This window comes from Schistocerca americana, chromosome X, assembly GCF_021461395.2.
Source record: "Schistocerca americana isolate TAMUIC-IGC-003095 chromosome X, iqSchAmer2.1, whole genome shotgun sequence".
Lineage (NCBI taxonomy): Eukaryota > Metazoa > Arthropoda > Insecta > Orthoptera > Acrididae > Schistocerca > Schistocerca americana.
In genome coordinates this window covers 1,005,382,678-1,005,409,415 of record NC_060130.1, presented here as the reverse complement: position 1 = coordinate 1,005,409,415, position 26,738 = coordinate 1,005,382,678, and the positions used below count along the sequence as shown (strand labels likewise).

The 26,738-nt window shown below is 46.6% G+C and overlaps 1 protein-coding gene across 1 annotated transcript in view; it reads left to right on the top strand.

Annotated features, from left to right (window-relative positions):
* The first annotated feature begins 12,409 nt into the window (after nucleotides 1–12,409).
* The window catches only part of LOC124556443 (arrestin-C-like), a 51,510-nt gene continuing 37,181 nt past the window's right edge, over nucleotides 12,410–26,738 (top strand). The window contains exon 1 of the mRNA XM_047130392.1: nucleotides 12,410–12,479. Coding sequence (XP_046986348.1) covers nucleotides 12,410–12,479 — 70 coding nt within the window. The remainder of the gene's footprint in view (nucleotides 12,480–26,738) is intronic.

Here is a 26,738-nt window from a genome sequence, read left to right as displayed (position 1 = left end):
ACGTACTTCGTTTAGATGAAGCAGCTCCATGAAACCTTTGTTACGAGATCTTTTTCATAAGAATTTATTAGTTTTATGTTCTCCCTACTTGTCGTTTATGAACTACAGGGAAATAGCAGTAGCTCCGAAAATATTTTGTCTTTTGTGAAAATTTGTGTGTAACTTTTCGATTTCTTTCAACGTTGTCTCCATATTGTTTGATTTCCCTTTACATCGAGATGTCGCCACGTATAGAGTGGTTTTCCAATATTCCTTAGTTTCAGTGTCTACGATCAAAATCTTTCCGTTTGATGGTGTTGCTGCTTGTATATGCAACTTAGGACGACTCCGACTCGTGGAAATAAGCACGAGCGTGTAGGCAATGGATTAGTGTAGTATTCGTGTCTCTCCGATGTGTGTGCAGTAAATGCGAAAATTTGAACTATGGCAATGTTATTACCAAATGCGTCCAAACAAGACCAATGTGCTGTAATTCTTTCCTTGGATACTAAAGGACAAACACCGGTAGACTTCCATCGGAGATTGAAGAATGTGTACGGGGCAGCATGTCTGTCGAAAACGTGCGTTGTGCCGTGGTGCGACACGTTCCGTGCTGGTCCGGATACGACACAAGACGACGGTCGATCTGTCGTAAAGCAGAGGTTACGCAAACTAAAGTGGGAGACGCTCGAGAGCCCACTCTATAGTCCTGATCTCTCCCAATGTGGTTAATATGCTTTCGGTCCGTTAAAATAGTCCTTGAAGGGATCGAAGATTCCTGTTAGACGAGTATGTGCAGTGGGCAGTTACGTTCTTCTTCGCGCAGCAGGATTCCGCGTTTTACCAAATGGGTATCATCTGTCTGGTGCGTCGGTGGGATGATTGCATCAGTGCTCACGGCGATTTTGCATGATTGGCATACCGATTCTGGAATGTATGGTCTTCGTCGGGAATTTTTTGATCACCCCCCCTCTATAACGGGAGAAACTACTCTTTGAATAAAAACAACTCATCTACACGTATCTTCAGTTTCTATTAACATCTGTTCATTACGCCCAGCGTTGATGAAATCTTTAGTACGGCATTGTAACACTTTATTCGTATTTATTATCTGAAGATACTTTGTAAATTTCGCTAATGTTTTCACGTTTTTGTCAACATTGTTAAAGATAAAAAGTCGTGTTCGTGCTGACATCAGATTTTTACGGTAAGCAAAAAATTAATGAGAAACCACTGTCATCTCTCCTTCCAACTACTGTAACGATGTTTTAACAAAATAAAAAATATGTATCACGAATAAAAAAACATTTTAGCTCAGTTGCATTCACAGCACGAGACTTAAAAATCTATATATCCAGCAGCTACCGATCCCATGGCCACACAAATGACCCTTTGACCGATATCATACTGGAAGATTCACTATGCTGAAAAGGTGTGATCGTGTAATCATTGTACTTGATTGGCATTTAAAATAGTCAGTCACATAATATTGACCCAATTGCGTTAACGTTTACTATTCTCTTCTAGACCACGTTACAATACACAACCGATTGTCAGCCATATTTCTGTTACCCATTTTCTTCTGAGCAGCGCAAAATGAATTACCTTGATGGTTTCAGGAACCTCATACCACAGAACTATGGTAATATTTCTCAAGAAATAGTGTGCTCTGTAACACGAATTAGCATAAAAAATTTAACACATTCATCTATGTGCACAGGGGTTTACCGTTTCTGCTATTCCATGCAAATAAAATAGCATGAACATGTTTTCATCATATCATTAAAAGATTATTTGCTAGAGGTTTAGGATGACATATACATTTTCTGGGTTTCGACGAACCTCTATGTTAATACATTTGCATTTCCCTGTAATTTAGTTTAGAAGTGGGGCAGACATTACAAGACGAATCGACTTCCAGGCATATAGTTTTATTGCAAACGTCACATCAGTAAACCTGAATTACTATTTTTTAAGAGATCAGACAGTAATGAAGTCGCAGATACCATTAGGTCCCTATGACACAGCTAACGTTAGTACTTAAATTAGTTATTTCAGCAAAGGCGTTGTAGTTTTCGTCAATGCTAATACAATTAAGTACGTATTTCACCAGAAGTGTTGTGGTCTGCGTCAACACCAATATGATCAATTGTGGAACACAAATAACTGTCCTCTCTGTTTCTAAGTTGTTATTTCAATTGGTTGTCTGTTGGGGTTTTCTTCAAAACGAGGGTAAGCACCAGAAAGCGGTAAATCACACGAATCACATTTACCTGCTTAGGTTCTTGTCGTGAAAGTTGCACGAATAAATTGTACGAGGGTCTCTCTCTCTCTCTCTCTTTCTCTCTCTCTCTCTCTCTCTCTCTCTCTCTCTCTCTCTCTCTTTTCTTCTTCTTCCTATTTTTATTTCGTCCTCTTCTTCTTCTCCTTCTTCTTTAACCTCCAATCGGTCGCAATATGGACACCACAATGAAAGTAAGAACTGTTTTATTTGCAACACTTAGCTAAAATTCTCAGCTGCTTCTCTACATAGTCGCTGCTGCGGCTTAGACGTGTGTCGCAGCGTGGTACCGGCTTTCCAATACCCTCGTCATAGAAAGCAACTGCCCGTTTTCTCTCTGCCAATTCCTTACGTTAGTCTGCAGCCCGTTTTCTGTTCAAAATTCTATTCAAAAATGTTCAAATGTGTATGAATTCCTAAGGGACCAAACTGCTGAGGTCAGCCGGTCGGGGTAGCCGAGCGGTTCTAGGCGCTACAGTCTGGAACCGCGCGACCGCTACGGTCGCAGGTTCGAATCCTGCCTCGGGCATGGATGTGTGTGATGTCCTTAGGTTAGTTAGGTTTAAGTAGTTCTAAGTTCTAGGAGACTGATGACCTCAGAAGTTAAGTCCCATAGTGCTCAGAGCCATTTGAACCATTTTGCTGAGGTCATCGGTCCCTAGACTTACACGCTACTTAAACTAACTTACACTAACTTATGCTAAGAACAACACACACGTCCATGCCCGAGGGAGGACTCGGCGCGGCCTCAAAATGTTGTCATAACCAGCGTTTCATGTGAGTCCTTGCTGTATGGTGGGTGATCAACCACTGCAGGCGCGTCATTCTTACCCCTGCTGTGTGCGGTCGAGCATTGTCATTAAGAAAGAAACGCATGACAGCTGCGTTACGTGGGTTGAGTTCGCACTTGGCGTGAGTCAATATTGCTCTAAGAATCTTGACGTGCTCACTCCGCGCTCAGAACTGAAAAGCGACGTGGCGCGATCGACGGGCAAACTGTGCACCACTTCAGTGCAAAGTTTCATCGAATTTTCGTTGTGGTTTTAATTTCACGACCAATCGGAGGTCGAAACCCAACAGTCATCAAGTCATACATTGATAACAAGTTAGAATACACAATTGAAAAGTTCTTCACAAAGTGTACCGGGTTATAGAGTAACGGAAGTGCCTAAAAAATGTATCATTTTTACCTTTAATGGTAATTTTAGTCCACTCTCTACACATCTGACTTATTACATACGTCGCTTGATGCAAGATACTTACCTCTCAGTTGCAGCAGCTTGTCTATGACCGCGTGTGGAATGATGATTATTGATATACAGTGCTTCATCAATGATACGAAGACTTTCTTATTCAAAGAAATGGGGTGGGACGTTACACATGATGGGGCAAATACAATTGTCGCGGTCGAGTGGATACGATAGGACGTGGTAGCATCAACGGAGGAGGAAAGGACCTACAGGACGAAGCAACTGCCCGTACAGCCGGCCGAACCTTCGAGCACACTTGCACAATCTTCACGCCTCACATAGTTGTTGGTAGAGATCAGTCTGGTGGCGGTCATAACTGGCCACCCAGGCCATCTCATCTGTCAGTGTGCGATTACTTTGTGTGGGGAGCCCTCAAGTCTAAGGTGGCTCGCAACAATCCTCATAGTCTTCAACAACTGCAACAAAACATCTCAGATGAGACTGCAATAATTCCAGCAGTCCAGCTTCGATCCGCCTCCAGCAGCTTGCTGACGAGGGCCCAGGAGTGCCAAGAGAAGAATGGTGGTCACTTTCAATAACTACTATAGCCAAGTTTGTACTGTACTTCCTTTCCTCTACTGTGTCTTTTTTTACCCTGGAATTCTGTTCTCCAGACCACTTTTAACTGCCCCACCTTGTACATCTGTTTAGTGTATAACGCTCCCACAGTCCAATAGGTTACACCACTTGACCGTGTGGTCACCTACGTAAGGAGTCCGGAAGTTAAATTATCGCCGAATCGAGTAGGGAAATATATGTAACTCCTTATCGAGCATGGTAATTACAAATCTTTCAAGTACGACAATATTTTTGATGTGGAAGTGCTCATGAATAAAAGGATGAAAGCTGTTACTGACCTTTCACGGAAATAAATATTTGAACTGGTTGAGTAATTTAGTTGCTTGAAATTAGCTACGATAATTTTGAAATACACTACTGGCCATTAAAATTGCTACACATGCGAAATTTAACGGACAGGAAGAAGATGCTGTGATATGCAAAATGATTAGCTTTTCAGAGCATTCACACAAGGTTGGCGCCGGTGGCTACACCTACAACGTGCTGACACGAGGAAAGTTTCCAACCGATTTCTCATACACAAACAGCAGTTGACCGGCGTTGCCTGGTGAAACGTTGTTGTGATGGCTCGTGGAAGGAGGAGAAACGCGTACCATCACGTTTACGACTTTGATAAAGGTCGGATTGTAGCCTATCACGATTGCGTTTATCGTATCGCGACACTGCTGCTCGCGTTGGTCGAGATCCAATGACTGTTAGCAGAATATGGAATGGGTGGGTTCAGGAGGGTAATATGGAACGCCGTGCTGAATCCCAACGGCCTCGTATCACTAGCAGTCGAGCTGACAGGCATCTTATCCGCATGGCTGTAACGGATCGTGTAGCCTCGTCTCGATCCCTGGGTCAACAGATGGGGATGTTTGCAAGACAACCACCATCTGCACGAACAATCCGACGACGTTTGCAGCAGCATGGACTATCAGCTCGGAGACCGTGGCTGCGGTTACCTTTGACGCTGCATCACAGACAGGAGCGCCTGCGATGGTATACTCAACGACGAACCTGGGTGCACGAATGGCAAAACGTCATTTTTACGGATGAATCCAGGTACTGTTTACAGCATCATGATGGTCGCATCCGTGTTTGGCGACATCGTGGTGAACACACATTGGAAGCGTGTATTCGTCATCGCCATACTGGCGTATCACGCGGCGTGATGGTATGGGGTGCCATTGGTTACACGTCTCGGTCACCTCTTGTTCGCACTGACGGCGCTTTGAACAGTGGACGTTACATTTCAGATGTGTTACGACCCGTGGCTCTACCCTTCATTCGATCCCTGCGAAACCCTACATTTCAGCAGAATAATGCACGACCGAATGTTGCAGGTCCTGTGCGGGGCTTTCTGAATACAGAAAATGTTCGACTGCTGCTGTTGCTACACACTAGTGAAATCAAGGACACAGTAAAACTTCTGCTCACACACACCTTTATTCTCACACGTCCATTTTACAGTTATCGTAGAAATATATCCGCTGCAGAGGGCAGCACAATGTACAGACTTAACAGAACACCAACAGATGGTGTAGGAGTCTTCATTCCCCGACATCCTCCCCACCCTGGTCCATCTCGAGGGGGATGACCAGCTGGACCGGTCAACAGATCTTCATACCATCTGGCTGGCGGAGGATGATGCACCGTATTTTAGTGTCTCTGCCATGCCACACTTCTTCTACCACAGCCCTCTTCCACAAGTGCCGTGGTTTGCTGTCTTCTTGGAGCAGAACAACCTCTCCAATTCTCGGTTTCCTTTGCGAAGGATATCCCTTCACCTCATGATATTGTCTTAGCAGCAGGAGGTATTCTGTCTTCCACCTGCGCCAGATTTCGTCATTGACCTTTTGTCTGAGTCGGAACTCCTTGGCAAGGTCCTTTCTAGTTGCTGGCTCTGGCCCACATGGAATTGTTACTAATTTCCCACCATTCAGAAAGTGAGCTGGCGTCAATGCAGTGTCGCTCTCTCCTTGACTGATGGGTCGTGAGTTTATTGCGGCTTCTATGCTGATCAAGGTGGTGTTTAAGCTCTCTTCATCCACCTGGGAGCGACCAAGAACTTTCCTCAGGCAGCGCTTGACTGAGCCTATCATGCGTTCCCACCAGCCTCCCCACCAAGCCGCACGTGGTGGTATGAATTTCCAAGTGATTCCATGGTGGGCACAGTAGAGCTGTACGTCAGTATGCTGCATGGTTTTGAAAAGCTCTGCCAGTTCTGAGTTGGCTGCATGGAATGTTGTAGCATTGTCTGAGTAGACAGTGACTGGTAGGCTCCTACGTCCTGCAAAGCGTTGCATGGCCATCAAAAATCTGTCAGTGGACATGTCAGTTGCAAGTTCAATATGAATGGCCCGTGTTGTTGCACATGTGAATAGGACCATGTAGGACCTTTTTGTTTGATGTCCAGATTTGACATATAATGGTCCAGCAAAATCGATGCCTGTTACTGCAAATGGTCTTGAAGGCTGAACTCTGTCCAGTGGTAGTGGGGCCTCCATCTCTTCATACCGGCGACTGTGTATTATCTTGCATGGCAGGCAAGAGTGAAGAACTCTCCAAACAGCTTGTCATCCTCGCAGAATCCAAAATTCTTCTCGCAGTTCCCCTAACACAATCCGCACACCGAGATGATGCAGTCGTACATGTGTGTGTCTGATGAGAAGCTCAGTGAAATGGTGACGTCCATCCAATATAACTGGATGCTTCTCTGAGTGTGACAGTGCAGCACATTGCAGCCTACCACCAAGACGAAGGATGCCATCCAATATAAAGGGATTGTATCGAGCAATCTTTGATTCCATGGGCAATTGTTCTCCCTTACGCAATGCAGACAGTTCACTAGTGAATAGTTCCTCTTGAACTCTTCTGATCCAGTAGGTCCGGGCATTTTGTAATTCCAAAGCACTAAAACTGCCCGAGATTCTATTTTTGTTTCTTGTTGTGCTGATAAATCGAAATACAAAGGCAGTTATATGCAGTACTCGCCAATATGAACTAAACCTTGCAATGTCCAGTAGTGGTTCAGTGATGGTGATCAGAGTGACATTTGCTCTCGTTTTGGCTTCTGGCATTGATGGAGGTGGGGCTGAGATTTCCAGTGGCCAGAACTGGTTGTCTTCTGAAAGCCATGGTGGGCCACCCCACCAGATATCAAGAGTGGCTAGCAGATTTGCTTCTAGTCCCCGCGTGAGATGATCTGCAGGATTTTGGCTTCCCAGACAATGCCTCCATTGGCTGGGTGTGGTGTATGTCAATATCTCTGTCACACGATTACAGATAAATGTTTTCCATTTGTTTGGATCACTCCGTACCCATTCCAAAGTGACTGTTGAGTCGCTCCACAAGGTAGCTCTGTTGGCATCAAACCCTGTTTCCTGGCAAAAGTAATGAAGGAGTCGTGATCCGACCAATGCAGCAAGTAACTCCAACCTGGGTAGAGTTACCTTCTTGATAGGAGCCAGTCTGTTCTTGCTACAGACAAGGTGCACAGTGTATCCAGTTTCAGTAGATGTCCTTATATACAAAACAGCGCCGTGGGCTCTTTCAGATGCATCACAGAATACATGCACCTCTGCAGAGCCACCTGAGCCCAGCGCCCCTATCCATCTAGGAATATGTAGTGATGACAAGTGATGAAGCTTTGAGACCCATGAGTGCCAACGACATGCAAGATCTGTGGGCAAAACTTCCTCCCATGTGAGACCCCTCAGCCATGTGGCTTGGAAAATTATCTTTGAAACGATCCCAACAGGAGTGAACACACCCAGGGGGTCATAAAACTGAGCAGCTGCTCGAAGAACATTTCTCTTAGTAGCCAGTTTGTCCATTAGATTTTCAGCTATCTTCTCGTAGTCACTACAGATAGAGTCATCTTCTGTGTTCCAATTAATTCCTAAAACTTGGGTTGTGGTCTTTGTTTCAAGGCCTTTGACATCCCATATTGCCTTCAGATCATTCGAATTAGTCGCCCATTTGGACAATGGAAGACTTATCTGCTGGAAAAGTTCTGTCAGTTCATGGTAAACAGTTGCAGCGGTGTCGCTGTCTCTAACACTGGCTACGAAATCGTCCATGAACACTGACTTGTTTACAAGTCCTGAGGATAGTGGATATTTTTCACTATTTAGTACTGCTAGCTCCCTTATGGCAGCTGACAACAGGAATGGGCTTGGTGCAAGTCCAAATGGCAAACGTTTGAAGCGATATGTAATCACGTCATTTGTGGTCATGTAGGCACCACTTGCAGCTTGCTCAACACGATACCAAAGGAACCTCGTGAGGTCTCTGTCTTCTTCTTTCAACGTTAGCTGCAGGAAATCTTGGTCCACATCACACACTAATCCCACTGGAAGTGTGCGGAATCGTAGTAAGATTGCTAGAATATCCGGAAGTAAATTTGGTCCCTTTTCGAGGGCATTATTCAGCGATAGAGACTCTGGCTCATGTGAGGATGCATCGAAGACTATTCTATACTTCACACTTCCACTGATGCATTTCTTCACAATGTGGTGTGGCAGGTAGAATGTGTTTCCAGCAGTACAGTCCTCAGGTGCTACCTCTACCTGGTTCTTCTCAATATATTTCGACATGGTCTCGTGGTAAATGACCTTCAGCTCTTCATTCCCTCGCAGCTTGTTTTGTAAGGAGCGAAGACGCGCTTCAGCAGTTGTTCGGTTGCAGGAGAGCGGCATATCCTTCTTTCGAGGCAGAGATACAACTCTGCGGCCATATTCCACACAGTATGATTCTCGGAATTCCTGATAAATGGGGTGGTCCATGGGTTTTAATGCTCGCTCTTGATGTTCTGTTATCCCGATTGTCTCCAGGTCCCAAAATCGGCGCACTGACCCATCAGATATATCACTGCAGCCGCCCTGAATAAAGTTGACAGTTGCTCTGTTGACGGTGGTGCTAGATCTGTTTCCACTGAGAACATATCCAAAGATTGTTGGGAGAAGAACCAATGATGGTGATACCTTGATTGGTTGTTCCAAAGTCACGATTCTCCAGTAATAATCAGCTCCAATCAGGATCTCAATAGGTAGATCTTCAGTGTCTCCTTTAGGATCTGCGAGTGGTGTACCACCCCTCAAGGCCATATCTCCTACATCTTGTGGCACTGTTGATTGCTGTGAAAAATTATTTGTGCTTTCAAAGGCTGTTACTGATATGTGGGAATTAGTGGAGCACCCCATCATATTAAACTGCACCTTCTTCCTTGAGAGTGATGAACTGTAACTGGATTCGAAAGTAGTTATCTCGAGAGTAGTGCTTCCAATGACACTTAGTTGGAGAGATTCGATCAGTGAATGGTGAATGAAACTCGATTGACTCCCTGTGTCCAGGATGGCACGTGTCTGTTTGCTCTTACCAGTGGGTCCTGTGATACTCACACGAGCAGTCTGCAGGTATGTGAAGTTAGAAGTCATAGTTTCAATCTTATTTACTGTTGTGGTATGGCTACTGCAGATAGAAATGTGATGCTCCCCCTTACATTTCGCACAGGACGCCTTTCCCCGTTTGAAACACTGATTTCTGTTGTGGCCACGTCTCAGGCATAGAAAGCAACGGTTCCTTGTCTTGAGGGCGTCGATTCTTGCCTGCAAGCTTGCAATCCTTTGGCAGTCTTGGCCCCAGTGCCCTCTTTCGCCGCAATACACACAGAAGGGCTCTGAATTCTGTTGTTTCTTCTTGTCCCTCTTCGTTTTAACCTTTACGTGGAAGGCAGATGCTGTTGGTACGTAATTTTCGTGTGGTACAGTATCTCCACGAATTTTGCGTGTGTTGATAGCTCCTTCCACCTCTTCATTTAAGAACTCCATAAGGTGGGTGAGGTTCCCTTCTTCAATCTTTTGCCTTCGGGCATGAACAAGCCAATTTTTGCAAATTTCTTCAGGAAAGGCTCGAAGAAGTTTGGGTGCAAGCACTCTCCCATAAGAATCGACATTTTCTCCTAGTGCTCGTAGTGCTTGGATGCGCTTATGGCACTCAATGTAGGTGGAATTGAGAGCCTCTGGACTGCCTGAAGTCGAAGTGTTAAGATTCTCCAAGAAATCCAGGTGACTTTGGATAATTCTGTTCTTATCCCCATATTTGAATTTCAAAATTTGCTTAGTCTGCTCATATGTATCAGCTGTAACAGCAATGCCATCGACCAAGTCCTTAGGTTCCCCATCAAGGTAACCACGGAGGAATACATGCTTGTTCATTGTTGACACCATCGGATTCTCGTCTATGGAAGCTGTGAATTGCTCCCAAAATCGAGGCCAAGCTTCTATATTCCCTGAGAATGCGTGCAGTTTGATAGTAGGCAATTTTATGTCCATACAGGCGTGTTGTTGAGCCGCTGACGTCACGTTTCTGTCTCCTGAGCGCGCTCCTCCTAGAAGGCCTTTCGCCTTTCGGAGGGCGCGTTTGCATTTATCAGTATATTCCTCACAAGCTTCCGTGTCGGCTTCGTATTCAGAGTCATCCAGCAAGTCCTGTATTGTATCGTTGAGTCGGGCCAACTCTTCTAATGTTTCTTGTAGGCGTTCCTGGAAGTGTTCTACTTCTTCTACAGCTGTAGAACCATCGAAGGCGTTTATTTGGCTGACGAAACGCGTCGCATTCGATCGCAAGGTCGTCCGCTTCCGGCGCAGCCTCCCCAAGTTCGTAGCTACTGCTTCTGCCATGGTGAGTTGGTGGTTTTGCTTTCTGTCGCGAGAGTGCGTTCAAGGTCAAGACACCCCGTCAGTTGGATGCTATCGCTAAGGGATGGCGCTGTCCTGGAGTGTGAACCGTTAGCAGCCCCTAGTGATGTTTGTAGTTCTCAAGAGATGGCGCCGCCGTGCAGTTTTCAACTTCCGCGACCTTTAGTAGTGGTCGCTGTTGCCAACAGATGGCGCTGCAGTCTACCAATACTTCAGCAAGTCCCCTTTGTGCTTTGCAAATAATACGCCAACTGCCCTCTATTGCTTTGCCACCAACAAACATGCACCAAGTAACATCACATACAAATCAATCGCCCCGCAGTGTCCTTTGCTACAGTTTCAGAGCAATGCCGCAACTTATCTGTGTGAGCTGCACGTGGCGTGACGTGACCGGATTTTGAGATTGAAGTCGCTCAAAACCTTCTCCGCCGGCGTCGAGTCCTCTTTAATGTGTAGTAGCACTCTATCTCTTCGTGTTCTCCCGGGTTTCGGCACCAAAATGTTGCTACACACTAGTGAAATCAAGGACACAGTAAAACTTCTGCTCACACACACCTTTATTCTCACACGTCCATTTTACAGTTATCGTAGAAATATATCCGCTGCAGAGGGCAGCACAATGTACAGACTTAACAGAACACCAACAGATGGCGTAGGAGTCTTCATTCCCCGACAGCTGCCCTGGCCAGCATATTCTCCAGATCCCTCACCAAATGAAAACGTCTGGTCAATGGTGGCCGAGCAACTGGCTCGTCACAATACGCCAATCACTACTCTTGAAGAACTGTGATATCGTACACTCCATCCAAGCTCTGTTTGACTCAATTGCCCAGGCGTATCAAGGCCGTTATTACGGCCAGAGGTGGTTGTTATGGGTACTGATTTAACAGGATCTATGCACCCAAACTGCGTGAAAATGTAATCTAATGTCAGTTCTTGTATAATATATTTGTCCAAGAAATACCCGTTTGTCATATGCCTTTCTTCTTGGTGTAGCAATTTTAATGGCCAGTAGTGTAATACGGTCACCAGTTCAGTTCCACAAGCTTAACTGTAAAATCAACTGATTACAACAGCGGCGGATGTTATCTACAATTGTGTTCAAAAATGGTTCAAATGGCTCTGAGCACTATGGGGCTTAACATCTCAGGTCATCAGTCCCCTAGAACTTAGAACTACTTAAACCTAACTAACCTAAGGACATCACACACATCAGCCCGAGGCAGGATTCGAACCTGCGACCGTAGCGGTCGCGCGGTTCCAGACTGAAGCGCCGAGAACCGCTCGGCCACCCCGGCCGGCTACAGTTGTGTATACAACTCGATAACGCAGCTCAGCATCGTGCCAGCTGATACAAATATTCCCTGTGATTACTGAATTTAGCATGCCTGAATCACTACGATCAATCATTTTACTACAACATTCTTCACACGAAAAACATACTGTCGTTAATGTCACAATGATGACAATACGAATTCGTTATGAGTAGGTAAAGTGACTCAGAAAAAAGGTGAGATGGTTGCTGCAACATTTGGCAACGGCACTAGAGGCTCGCTAGAGTATGGTGTCTCCAGGACATGGTAGCTGGGGAGAATGTAACATGTAATGGAATTTCACAAAGCTATTGTCAAACGATGGAATGTGATTTGTTTCAGGCCCTGAAAAGTCCAAACAGCGCTTTTCACCAGGGCTTCTACAGTCAAAGTATGTACAATAGAATCGTTTGGCATTGGAGTGGCAGCGCTGTGATCTTTCACAGTTTTTGATGTCATGTAGAGGGGCAGCGGTAGCGGCGAAGTTTAATTTTCTCGTTCTACACGCAGACGGCTCATGTAATTTCTGCATATGTATCACGCTCGGCTTGCAGAGCAGTGAGAGCTTTTTATTATCATTTTGTTTATTTTTTTAATGAGGAAAACATAGCGACAGTGATTATTTTTTGTCTTTGTCGTTTTCTTTTTCTTGCGGTGTTCCGGTTCTTTTACGGAGCCGCCTCGCTATTTGTTATGGCTGATGTACTGTTAGTATACTGTTTGCCGGTTGCCTTTCCTGACGCCACTATCTTCCCCTCCATTCTTCCCATGGAAAACAGTTGCGTGTTCCATCTGTCTGCGGTCACTGTAATTCCTTATTATTGTGCGGTAGCATTTTAACCTCTGATGTTGTGTAACTGAAGCAAATGGTTGAAATGGCTCTGAGCACTATGGCACTTAACATCGGAGGTCATCCATGCCCGAGGCAGGATTCGAACCTGCGACCGTAGCGGTCCCGCGATTCCAGACTGTAGCGCCTAGAACCGCTCGGCCACCCCGGCCGGCTGCAACTGTGTGATTTCTGTCATTAGTACTCTTCACTCATATAGCGACCATTGGTATATGTATCATAAGCCTACACGGTCATTATCTTTGGGACATAGAAAATGCTGTGGGAATGTTGGAAGCGTCGCATCAGCGACGTTTTAGCCATTTTTTGGGGCAGGAATTATTGGCGACAACCTATTTCTTCTATCTTGAGCCTTTTCGTCTCACAACGCCTAGATGCGGAATTCCTCCCCCCCCCCCCCCCCCTCACCCTTCTTTTTCCTTGAAAATGTACTGTACATAACGCCGATTAGGATGTGGGTAGGCTGAAAGACGTGGTAGAATCAAGGATCAAGGGCGGTAGAAAGTCAAATTATAATGAAAATAACTTCTTCTTCCTTTTCCCGGCGTTCATCACGCATCTTCACGATGTCGGCATGTTAATTGTCGGATTTGGCGATGTTAGTGGTAAAGATTCGCCGGATGGTCTTCCTGTTGCCACCCTTCCAACTTCCCGTCCCCCTCCGCTGCTAGTGTTATCTCATGTGAAAATGTACGAACATTTTCTAAAGTCTGCTAATCACATAACGGAGGAGAGACGTGGGTACCATCCCCGCATTAACTTATTCGAAGGTCTTTAACCGCCTAAAAACCACATCCAGGTTGGATAGCACACCAGCCCTCATCGTTAACCCGCCGGGCGAATTCGATCCTTCCCGGAACCTGGAAGCTGACTCTCTGGGCTATCCGCGTCGGTAAATATAATGAAAATAACATCTGCGTGTCTTGCAGTTATACAGTTTGCAAGGCGATCACCCAGGAAGGATTGAGTTACACCATACGCCGTGTCACTTGCGACAGGGGTGGTGGCCAAAGGTACGTGCGAAATAATAGAGAGAGGCCGAAGCAGACGCTAATTACAAGGGATGCTGACTGAGATGCAAATTACAAGGGAGACAGAGGCAGACGGCCTCTGCTTGTGGCAGAGCTGAAGTAAAAGTGGCCGAGATTCACAAGTGCCTCTGTGCAGGTAGGCAGACACGTGGCCTCTCTCCCACGCCTCCTGATTGGCTGTTGAAAGAATTCTGGATTGTGATGTGGCTTCGTATGAGCTCTGTGCTTCTCCTGGACTTCGGTACACGGTTGTACCACTCTCGCAGCAGCCCGTGTACTGGGTACTGACATTTTAAAGATGAACGAAAAGATAGAACATTATTAATTTGTATGGGTCCACATTGAGACTGAAAACCGACATTGTGCAACACATTTATCACTAGAATAGCCAATGAGGTTAACGCATAATGGCGCACAAATCAACTTCCAATCACTGTTCGTGAAAACCTCAACATCGTTTTTCCCAGAAGATGAGTAGGACGATGAGTCTCTTGTGCCTGATCAGCGGCCTTAAACCCTACAATGTTAATTCTGGGTACATCTGAAAGTGTTGAAGAATAGTGTGTCCGTCTAGCCCGTGACGCTGTTCGGCTACAACCTGAAACGTTCGAAATAAGAAAGCCACTTTTACACGAGCGACATTCTTGTGAACAGCGGGACCGCTACGGTCGCAGGTTCGAATCCTGCCTCGGGCGTGGATGTGTGTGATGTCCTTAGGTTTAAGTAGTTCTACGTTCTAGGGGCCTGATGACCTCAGATGTTAAGTCCCATAGTGCTCAGAGCCATTAGAACCATTGGACTTTTTTGTCTCATTCAACTACTCAAGACAAGTGAGTCTACTGCAGCGGCCCCTAGCGTTTTATTCCTATACTGTGTCTCGGCTGGTCATTTCCATTTACACTTCAGTGCCGAAATTGTATGAGTTGTGGTGGTTGTCTGCTGTGACGATTGGCAAATTTCCTGTTGACTGTGTGGTTGCACGTTGCCCGGACGTCGGTAGGGAGGAAAGGCTGGTGGATGGTACGCCACACTATAGGCCAACGGACGGGCGGATATTTGGTCTCCAGTACGTTATGAAGGACTATGCTTTTTTATGAAAAAATCGAGATACAGTGGCAAAATTGTAAGAAAATGCGATAATAGTAGAAGTAATGAATTTAGGAAACATATTCGCGAGAAGGATGTCACAGCGGCTGCACAAGGTACTAGTGACACGTGAAAATCTGTGCCGGACCAGGATTCGAACCCAGATTTATCGCTTATCTCGAGTGGTCACCTTAACCACATTTTTTTATTCCACCCCTTTTTTGTTTTTTAAAGTCGAATGCCGTGATCGCTTCTTTCCGTAACCCCAGGGCCGGGTCTAGTCGTCTACCGATTTTTTAAATTTATTTATATTATGAAGAGGAATGGATCGGTGACGGCTCGGGGGGCATAATGGGCAGGGGCCGAATCCCAGGCGTCTGGCAACAGTGTCCCTCCCACCGCCACAGAGCCGATGTGGCACAGGAAATGGGAGACATGGGAATCAAATGAAGTTATACGTCACCTACGTAGAAAACAGAAGCCTTAGAGGAAAGAAAGGAGAAACGATTGAAGAGGGCAGGGATGTCCAGAGAGGCAACATGGACGGTCATGTGTGTGTCAAGCCCAAATCTGGGAACAAGGGGACAAAATGAATGGAGGGTTCACGTTACCATGCAGCTAGCCAACGTCTGTCAGTCTGTCATGCGTAGGGGCCAGAAGGTGGTTAGTACTGGGCGGTAGAAAAGGGGTAAAGCAAAACGACAAGCAAAAAACACGCATTTACTGCGCGCTCTCCCATCCGCGGAGATCGGGGGTAGAGTCCATCATAGGCGGGCAAAACTCAAACACCGCAGGAAGGAGGGTCCCTGTACTCCCCTACTAAGTGGGGCAAGATTTTGCTCCCTCAAGGCCAAGGTCACTGACCACCTACCACTTTACTAACGTAAGGGCAGGATATTTGGCGACGGAAAAATACCTCATCTCCGAGTATTCGCGGTTCGATTGCATCCAGTGGAACCTTGTTGTAGCAGGCCGTCATTTGCTATACTAATTGCCACATATCGTGCGAAGAGGCGCAGGTCAGACGGTGGTCTTCAGTGACGAGTTTTCAGGAAAGGAGACAAAGAGCGGAATCGGACAAACCAATGTTGCATAGTCGCTGCCGTGTGGCAAATTTCCTATTGACTATGTGGTGCCACTTCGACCAGACGTCGGTAAGGAGGAACGGCTGGTAGATGGTACGCCACACCGGACGGATGGATTTGATCGCCAGTACGTTACGGGGAACGCCGTCCTCAGCGCACGCGTCTCTGGGAGGTCGGTATGTGCGTAACTGTAGTCACCGATCAAGGCCGAAATGTCAGACAGAGGAGGCGCGATGTGGTCGACGGACACCCGGTGTGGCCGAGTGGTTCTAGGCGCTTCAGTCTGGAACCGTGCGATCGCTACGGTCGCAGGTTCTATGTGTGTGTTGTACTTAGGTTAGTTAGGTTTAAGTTCAAAAATGTGTGTGAAATGTTATGGGACTTAACTGCTAAGGTCATCAGTCCCTAAGCTTACACACTACTTAACCTAAATTATCCTAAGGACAAACACAAACACCAATGCCCGAGGGAGAACTCGAACCTCCGCCGGGACCAGGCGCACAGTCCATGACTGCGGCGCCCCAGACCGCTCGGCTAACCCCGCGCGGCTAGGTTTAAGTAGTTCTAAGTTCTAGGGGACTGATGACCTCAGATGTTAAGTCCCATAGTGCTCAGAGCCATTTGAACCATTTGAACATCACTGGTGAAGTAGACCCAGAGAGGCGGACCTCAAGCAAGGTACGTGTTAGGGACGTGCCCCTTCCAGTCCATTGTTTTCTCATAGTACTCGTATACAGTGAAGCGCCAAAGAAACTGGTAATGTCATGCGCATTCAAATAGAGATGTGTAAACAGGCAGAGTACGGCGCTGCGGTCGGCAACGTCTAAATACGACAACAAGTGTCTGATGCATTTGTTTCTACATCTACATCTACACCCATACTCCGCAACCCACCTGACGGTGTGTGGCGGAGGGTACCCTGAGTACCTCTATCGGTTCTCCCTTCTATTCCAGTCTCGTATTGTTCGTGGAAAGAAGGATTGTCGGTATGCTTCTGTGTGGGATCTAATCTCTCTGATTTTATCCTCATGGTTTCTTCGCGAGATATACGTAGGAGGGAGCAATATACTGCTTGACTCTTCGGTGAAGGTATGTTCTCGAAAATTCACAAAAGCCCGTACCGAGCTACTGAGCGTCTCTCCTGCAGAGTCTTCCACTGGAGTTTATCTATCATCTCCGTAACGCTTTCGCGATTACTAAATGATCCTGTAACGAAGCGCGCTGCTCTCCGTTGGATCCTCTCTATCTCTTCTATCAACCCTATCTGGTACGGATCCCACACTGCTGAGCAGTATTCAAGCAGTGGGCGAACAAGCGTACTGTAACATACTTCCTTTGTTTTCGGATTGCATTTCCTTAGGATTCTTCCAATGAATCTCAGTCTGGCATCTGCTTTACCGACGATCAACTTTATATGATCATTCAATTTTAAATCACTCCTAATGCGTACTCCCGGATAATTTATGGAATTAACTGCTTCCAGTTGCTGACCTGCTATTTTGTAGCTAGATGATAAAGGATCTATCTTTCTGTGTATTCGCAGCACATTACAATTGTCTACATTGAGATTGAATTGCCATTCCCCGCACCATGCGTTAATTCGCTGCAGATCCTCCTGCATTTCAGTACAATTTTCCATTGTTACAACTTCTCGATACGCTATAGCATCATCTGCAAAAAGCCTCAGTGAACTTCCGATGTCATCCACAAGGTCATTTATGTATATTGTGAATATCAACGGTCCTACGACACTCCCCTGCGGCACACCTGAAATCACTCTTACTTCGGAAGACTTCTCTCCATTGAGAATGACATGCTGCGTTCTGTTATCTAGGAACTCTTTAATCCAATCACACAATTGGTCTGATAGTCCATATGCTCTTACTTTGTTCATTAAACGACTGTGGGGAACTGTATCGAACGCCTTGCGGAAGTCAAGAAACACGGCATCTACCTGGGAACCCGTGTCTATGGCCCTCTGAGCCTCGTGGACGAATAGCGCGAGCTGGGTTTCACACGACCGTCTTTTTCGAAACCCATGCTAGTTCCTACAGAGTAGATTTCAAGTCTCCAGAAAAGTCATTATACTCGAACATAATACATGTTCCAAAATTCTACAACTGATCGACGTTAGAGATATAGGTCTATAGTTCTGCACATCTGTTCGACGTCCCTTCTTGAAAACGGGGATGACCTGTGCCCTTTTCCAATCCTTTGGAACGCTACGCTCTTCTGGAGACCTGCAGTACACCGCTGCAAGAAGGGGGGCAAGTTCCTTCGCGTACTATGTGTAAAATCGAACTGGTATCCCATCAGGTCCAGCGGCCTTTCCTCTTTTGAGCGATTTTAATTGTTTCTCTATCCCTCTGTCGTCTATTTCGATATCTACAATTTTGTCATCTGTGCGACAATCTAGAGAAAGAACTACAGTGCAGTCTTCCTCTGTGAAACAGCTTTAGAAAAAGACATTTAGTATTTCGGCCTTTAGTCCGTCATCCTCTGTTTCAGTACCATTTTGGTCACAGAGTGTCTGGACATTTTGTTTTGATCCTGTTGTGGGTTGGCACGAGAGCCAACACCGGGTTACTAGAGGAAGCCGAAAGGCACGCGTTTTAGCTCACGCAGGCTGGCGTGAGGTCTGGAACAGGACAGGGAAATTAGACTTAAGAAAAAACGGACGTAGCTGGTGGAATACTTAACTTTAATCCATAAATGGTGAACGTCGGTCTTGACGGTACATTATTACAGTATCAATAGTAACTGCTACTGGTGCCTTGCTAGGTCGTAGCAAATGACGTAGCTGAAGGCTATGCTAACTATCGTTTCGGCAAATGAGAGCGTATTTTGTCAGTGAACCATCGCTAGCAAAGTGGGTTGTACAACTGGGGCGAGTGCTCTCTAGACCTGCCGTGTGGCGGCGCTCGGTCTGCAATCACTGATAGTGGCGACACGCGGGTCCGACGTATACTAACGGACCGCGGCCGATTCAAAGGCTACCACCTAGCAAGTGTGGTGTCTGGCGGTGACACCACAGATCCACCTACCGCTTTGACATAAGACCAAAATTTCTTAGGATTTTCTGCCATGTCAGTACATAGAACTTTACTTTCGAATTCATTGAACGCCTCTCGCATAGCCCTCCTCACACTACATTTCGCTTCGCGTAATTTTTGTTTGTCTGCAAGGCTTTGGCTATGTTTATGTTTGCTGTGGAGCTCCCTTTGCTTCCGCAGCGGTTTTCTAACTCGGTTGTTGTACCAAGGTGGCTCTTTTCCATCTCTTACGATCTTGCTTGGCACATACTCATCTAACGCATATTATACGATGGTTTCGAACTTTGTCCACTGATCCTCAACACTAACTGTACTTGAGACAAAGCTTTTGTGTTGAGCCGTCAGGTACTCTGTAATTTGCTTTTTGTCACTTTTGCTAAACAGAAAAATCTTTCTACCTTTTTTAATATTTATATTTACGGCTGAATTCATCGATGTAGTAACCGCTTTATGATCGCTGATTCCCTGTTCTGCGTTAACTGTTTCAAATAGTTTCGGTCTGTTTGTCACCAGAAGGTCTGATATGTTACCGCCACGAGTCGGTTCTCTGTTTAACTGCTCAAGGTAGTTTTCAGATAAAGCACTTAAAAAAATTTCACTGGATTCCTTGTCCCTGCCACCCGTTATGAACGTTTGAGTCTCCCAGTCTATAACCGGCAAATTAAAATCTCCACCCAGAACTATAACATGGTGGGGAAATCTACTCGAAATATTTTCCGAATTATCCTTCGGGTGCTCAGCCACAACAGCTGCTGAGCCAGGGGGCCTATAGAGACATCCAATTACCATGTCGGAGCCTGCTTTAACCGTGACCTTCACCCAAATTATTTCACATTTCGGATCTCTGTCAATTTCCTTCGATACTATTGCACTTCTTATCGCTATAAACATGCCTCCCCCTTCACTGTCCAGCCTGTCTGTGCGGTATACATTCCAATCTGAGTTTAGGATTTCATTACTGTTTACGTCTGGTTTCAGCCAACTTTCTGTCCCTGGTACTACATGGGCGTTGTGACCGTTTATTAATGAGAGTAGTTCTGGGACCTTTCTATAGACGCTCCTGCAGTTTACTATTAGCACATTAATATTGTTATTTCCTGTTGCATTTTGCCTACTCCTACCTTGCCACGTCTCAGGAGGCGTCTTGTCAGGCCTAGGGAGGGAATTCTCTAACCTAAAAAACCCCCATGTGCACTCCACACGTACTCCGCTACCCTTGTAGCCGCTTCCGGCGTGTAGTGCACGCCTGACCTATTCAGGGGGACCCTACATTTCTCCACCCTATAGCGGAGGTCGAGAAATTTGCACCCCAGATCTCCGCAGAATCGTCTGAGCCTCTGGTTTAAGACTTCCACTCGGCTCCAAACCAGAGGACCGCGATCGGTTCTGGGAACGATACTACAAATAGTTAGCTCAGATTCCACCCCGCGAGCGAGGCTTTCCGCCTTCACCAATTCCGCCAACCGCCTGTACGAACTGAGGATGACTTCTGAACCCAGACGGCAGGAGTCATTGGTGCCGACATGAGCAACAATTTGCTGTCAGGTGCACCCAGTGCTCTCTATCGCGGCCGGCAGGGCCTCCTCCACATCTCGGATGAGACCTCCCGGCAAGCAGACAGAGTGAACACTGGCCTTCTTCCCCGACCTTTCCGCTATTTCCCTAAGGGGCTCCATCACCCGCCTAACGTTGGAGCTCCCAATAACTAATAAACTCCTCCCCCCGTGTGCCTGCTCGGACCTTGCTGAAGGAGCGGCCATATGTCCACTCACAGGCAGAGCGGGCGATGCCACACGGCCAGCCTCCACGTTTACCCTCCGCCTCGTGCCCCGCGAACGCCGCTGAACCCGCCACTCCCTTTGGGGAGAGGATAGCCCAACCGCGCCCGATACCCGCGAAGATGTCTCGACAGCAAGGACAGTGGGTGAAGCACGTAACACCTGGGGTGTACCATGCGACGCACCAGACTCCCCACTGCCGCTACACTCCGAGGCAGCAGCCTGAAGACGGCTGACCGCAGCCATCAACACGTTCAGCTGTTCGCGAACAGTGGCCAGCTCCTCCTGCGTCCGTACACAGCAGTCATACATCCTATCCATCCTAAGAAATCAATTTACTGTAGAGAGTTAATCAACTTTTAACTAATCAAAATATCCACGGGTGTGCTGCCGGTCTATAGTGTCCAACGGGCACAATATTTCGGCGATCATACATGTCGCCATCATCAGGTGAACTGACAGACTGAGCTCCTGTGCCGGCATGGAGATCCGTACGCTATGGCTGCTCAGAGGGAACTGGGTTCGGTCGCGGCGGCGGCCGATTTAAACACTCTCCGCCCGCGGCGCGCTCCCTCCACCGTCCACGCCCCGCGCCACGGTCGCGCGGTGGAACAGATTGCGACGGCGTCTGAGATGACGTCGGTGTGATGGCTCTGTCCGCCGTGGTCGTCACAACTATACGTTTGCTCGATTTACTCTTGATTAACCCAATCGATGGTTAATCAAGAGGGTACCCCTGTGAGAGTCACTAGAATTGATTAGTCAGAAGTTTGACGAGAAGACCACTGAACTTTTTAGGCATGTCTTGACTTCCACGTATTTTCTTTTCAATGGAGAATACTACGAACAAACGGAGGGAGTCGCCATGGGTAGCCCACTCTCACCGGTGGTAGCGAATTTGTACATGGAGAACTTCGAGGAGGAAGCCCTGTCGTCATCTGTATGGAAACCTACTTGCTTTTTCCGTTACGTGGACGACGCGTTCGTCATCTGGCCACATAGTATGGATAAACTCCTTGACTCCCTTACACATCTAAACTCCATACACCCCAACATCAAATTCACTACGGAGACTGAAACGGAGGGTAAATTACCTTTCCTTGACGTCTTGGTCAAGAGAAGGCCTGACGGCACCCTAGGTCATGGGGTGTATCGGAAGACAACGCACACTGATCAGTATTAGCACGCAGACAGCTGCCACCACCCTTCACAGAGGAATGGTGTACTTAAAACTCTAGTACATAGGGGTCGCACTATCTCTGACGCAGAGAGTCTACCCCAGGAATTGGAACATCTGAGAACTGTATTTCGAAGAAATGGGTACTCAGCGTGGCAGATTCAACGTGCTCTCCGCCCAACCACTGCAGCACAACCTGTTGAGATGGATGAAGTCACGAGGGAGGAAGTAGGCACTGCATTTATTCCACACACAGGCGCACTCTCGGGGAAAATCGCCCGCATTCTGAAGAAACACCGGGTCGGAACTGTGTTTTGTCCTCCAAATAAAACTCGTGCACTGGTGGGGAGCGCCAAAGATGACCTCGGTTTGAGGAAGGCCGGCGTGTACCAGATTCCGTGTCAATGTGGCAAGTCGTATATTGGTCAGACGATGCGTACCGTCGAGGATCGATGCCGTGAACACCAGAGGCAAACTCGACTGATGTATCCGAGCAAGGCGGCGGTCGCTGAACATTGCTTGTCCGAAAATCACGCCATGGAGTATGACCACACGAGGATTCTGGTACAGACGTCGAGATACTGAGATAGCGTTGTTAGAGAGGCCATCGAAATTCGCACCAATGACGACCTCATAAACCGTGACTGTGGCTATAATCTTAGCAAGGCTTGGGAACCAGCGATTGGGTTAATCAAGAGTAAATCGAGCAAACGTATAGTTGTGACGACCACGGCGGACAGAGCCATCACACCTTCGTCATCTCAGACGCCGTCGCAATCTGTTCCACCGCGCAACCGTGGCGCGGGGCGCGGACAGTGGAGGGAGCGCGCCGCGGGCGGAGAGTATTTAAATCGGCCGCCGCCGCGACCGAACCCAGTTCCCTCTGAGCAGCCATAGCGTACGGATCTTCGTGCCGGCACAGGAGCTCAGTCCGTCAGTTCACCTGATGATGGCGACATGTATGATCGCTGAAATATTGTGCCCGTTGGATACTATAGACCGGCAGCACACCCGTGGATATTTTGATTATCAAATACGCCGGGAGAAACTCAAGAATCACAACTTTTAACTAGACTGCTAATTCACTAAAGGCGGCTGATTATTGACTAACCTGCGGTTGCTAGCCACTTCTTGTAGAAAACAATGAAAATAGCACTACCTGTCTATTGAAAACAAACACTAGCACTACTGGCACTATGGTTGACCAAAGGGACTCTCTCTGACTGTATTCAAAACAAACACGAAATCTATGGAACAATATTACTAGCACTCGACAATTAAAGCTTCCTAAAAGCAAAAACACCTGGAAGAAGAAGTGACAAGTAAGAAAAATACAGAATGAGATTTTCACTCTGCAGCGGAGTGTGCGCTGATATGAAACTTCCTGGCAGATTAAAACTGTGTGCCCGACCGAGACTCGAACTCGGGACCTTTGCCTTTCGCGGGCAAGTGCTCTACCAACTGAGCTACCGAAGCACGACTCACGGCCGGTACTCACAGCTTTACTCCTGGCAGTACCTCGTCTCCCACCTTCCAAACTTTACAGAAGCTCTCCTGCGAACCTTGCAGAACTAGCAGTCCTGAAAGAAAGGTCGGGCACACGGTTTTAATCTGCCAGGAAGTTTCATATCAGCGCACACTCCGCTTCAGAGTGAAAATCTCATTCTGGAAACATCCTCCAGGCTGTGGCTAAGCCATGTCTCCGCAATATCCTTTCTTTCAGGAGTGCTAGTTCTGCAAGGTTCGCAGGAGAGCTTCTGTAAAGTTTGGAAGGTAGGAGACGAGGTACTGGCAGAAGTAAAGCTGTGAGTACCGGCCGTGAGTCGTGCTTCGGTAGCTCAGTAGGTAGAGCACTTGCCCGCGAAAAGCAAAGGTCCCGAGTTCGAGTCTCGGTCGGGCACACAGTTTTAATCTGCCAGGAAGTTTCAAGAAAAATACAGTTAATACTTAAATTAAGGTAGCTCGCTGCACAGCAGACATGAAGCAGACGGTTACTGCTGCTACAATGGCAGGTTATCAAGATTTAAGTGAATTCGAACGTGGTATTATAGTCCGTGCACAAGCGATGGGACACAGCATCTGCGAGGTAGCGATTAAGTGGTGATTTTCCCGTACGACCATTTCACGAGTGTACCGTGAATATCAAGGATTCCGGTAAAACATCTAGTCTCTAACTTCGCTGCGGCCGGAAAAAGATCCTGCAAGAACGGGAACAACGACGACTGAACAGAATCGTTCAACGTGACAGAAGTGCAACCTTTCCGCAAACTGCTGCAGATTTCAGTGCTGGGCCGTCAACAAGTGTCAGTGTGCGAACCATTCAAAGAAACGTCGTCGATATGGGGTTTCGGAGCCGAAGGCTCACTCTTGTACTCTCAATCACTGCACGACACAAAGCTTTAAGCCTCGCCTGGCCAGTCAGCACCGACACTGGACTGTTGATGACTGGAAACATGTTGCCTGGTCGGACGAGTCTCGTTTCAAATTGTGTGGAGCGGATGGACGTGTACGGGTATGGAGACAACCTCATGAATCCATGGGTCATGCATGTCAGCATGTAACTTCCCCCTCACTTATCGACCTTAATGACAGTGAAAAATTAAACTGCGTGCACCTAATGGAAATTTGGGAAAAAGCAATCGTCACCGAAGTTAATTTGTCGGTAAAGAGGGAGGAAAGGGTTACATCTAAATGAAAGGAAAAATGCAAATGAAACTGGTGGATATTAATTTTGAAAAGGGGTAAAGTTTATAAAGAAAGTAAATGTGCGGCCGTTACGTTAACAATTAACTAGCGATAATTAGATATTTGAGATTTGGGGGAAATTACGGTCGCCAGTCCTATGGACAGTTACTGTAGTAACTGAAAAGGAAAGGTTATTACACATACAATTAGCACTAGAAGCGTGGCAACTGAAGGTTGACTGACACGTGTAGTGTGAAAACTGAAAGTTTGTCAGAAGTAATAAATTTCGCTACACTCGATTTAATTTAGCAAAAGAATTAATAAAACCGGAAAATTGAAAGTTAATTTAGTGACTGAAATTAATAGTGAGCTTCGTTTCTGAAGCACATCGAAATTCAATAAAATACGGTTAGTCTTGGGCTACCTCAACAATCATTTTAAAAGCTACTTGAATATACGCAATTTAGAAATAAGAGATTTAACTTTGAACTTGAATTAAATGACTCTGAACAATTAACAATAGTAAAATTTAGTACGTACCAAGCTGAGCTGCAGTCACAGGTAAGCTAAAATATGGTAACAAAACTCGCACTCTTAATTTGTGCTTGTGTAATCTAAATATTGTAGCCAGTTATGAATACTTAAACTAAACTTTGAAATTAACACAGTGAAATGGAATGACATTACTTTAATGCTGGCGTTTGAATTTCAACGACACTCGGGTTCATTCCGGAAAAGGAAGGGAACTTGCTTGGTAATGCAATTGGGACAATGAGCAACTAATGTTCATGCTAAGTTGCTGTAATTTTAGTTATGAAAATCGAACAGTTTGAAAAGCTGAGGTCTGCCATACAGTTCTAAAACTTTACGTGCTTCCAGTCTTCCTTGTTGGTTGATTGAGGGTTTGAAGCCGTCGATCGAGGAGGTAGCGACAGTCACTCATTGTCGGCCGTCGCTGTTGCAGAAGCTGGATGTTGGCGCGCCTTCTTCTCAACACTGTCACCAGGCGAAACGGGCTCCTCAAGTGCACCAGCTAATGCTTCCCGTCGGCGACACCGTGTCAGAAACTATCATAGCAAGTCGAGCGAAATTACATGCTGCCAAACCCCGAAAGCGCGGCAACTCGCGGGAGCGTCACACAACACACCTGCTCCACTGCCCTCCTCCAGCCAGACTCCCCTCTGAACGCGCTCCACGCGACAGAGTTAACACTACCAAAGATCCTAAACACTTTGGTTCTCCACCCGACCTATCGATGTATTCGTTCGATAGCATAGTTTTCCCTAGGCCAGACCGAGCGTATAAATACAAATAATATTCACAAAACAAACCAATTATACACCGACATAAATGCATACAAACAGTAAAACAATTACAATAAAATGGTTCAAATGGCTCTGAGCACTATGGGACTCAACATCTTAGGTCATAAGTCCCCTAGAACTTAGAACTACTTAAACCTAACTAACCTAAGGACATCACACACACCCATGCCCGAGGCAGGATTCGAACCTGCGACCGTAGCAGTCCCGCGGTTCCGGACTGCAGCGCCAGAACCGCTAGACCACCGCGGCCGGCACAATTACAATAAAGAGACAGAAATATCATATCTTCAGGTGACAAAATAAGGAAAAAAATTATAGTACAATAGATGGAAATAGGAGGATATGCATTTCCGGCGTTACAAGCAGAGGACATTTCCAACTGGTGGAGGCTCTGTAATGGTGTGGGGCGTGTGCAGTTGGAGTGATATGGGACCCCTGATACGTCTAGTTACGATCCTGACAGGTGATACTCCCGTAAACATCCTGTCTGATCACCTGCATCCATTCATGTCCATTGTGCATTCCGACGGGCAATTCCAGAAGGGCAATGAGACACCCCACACGTCCAGAATTGCTACAG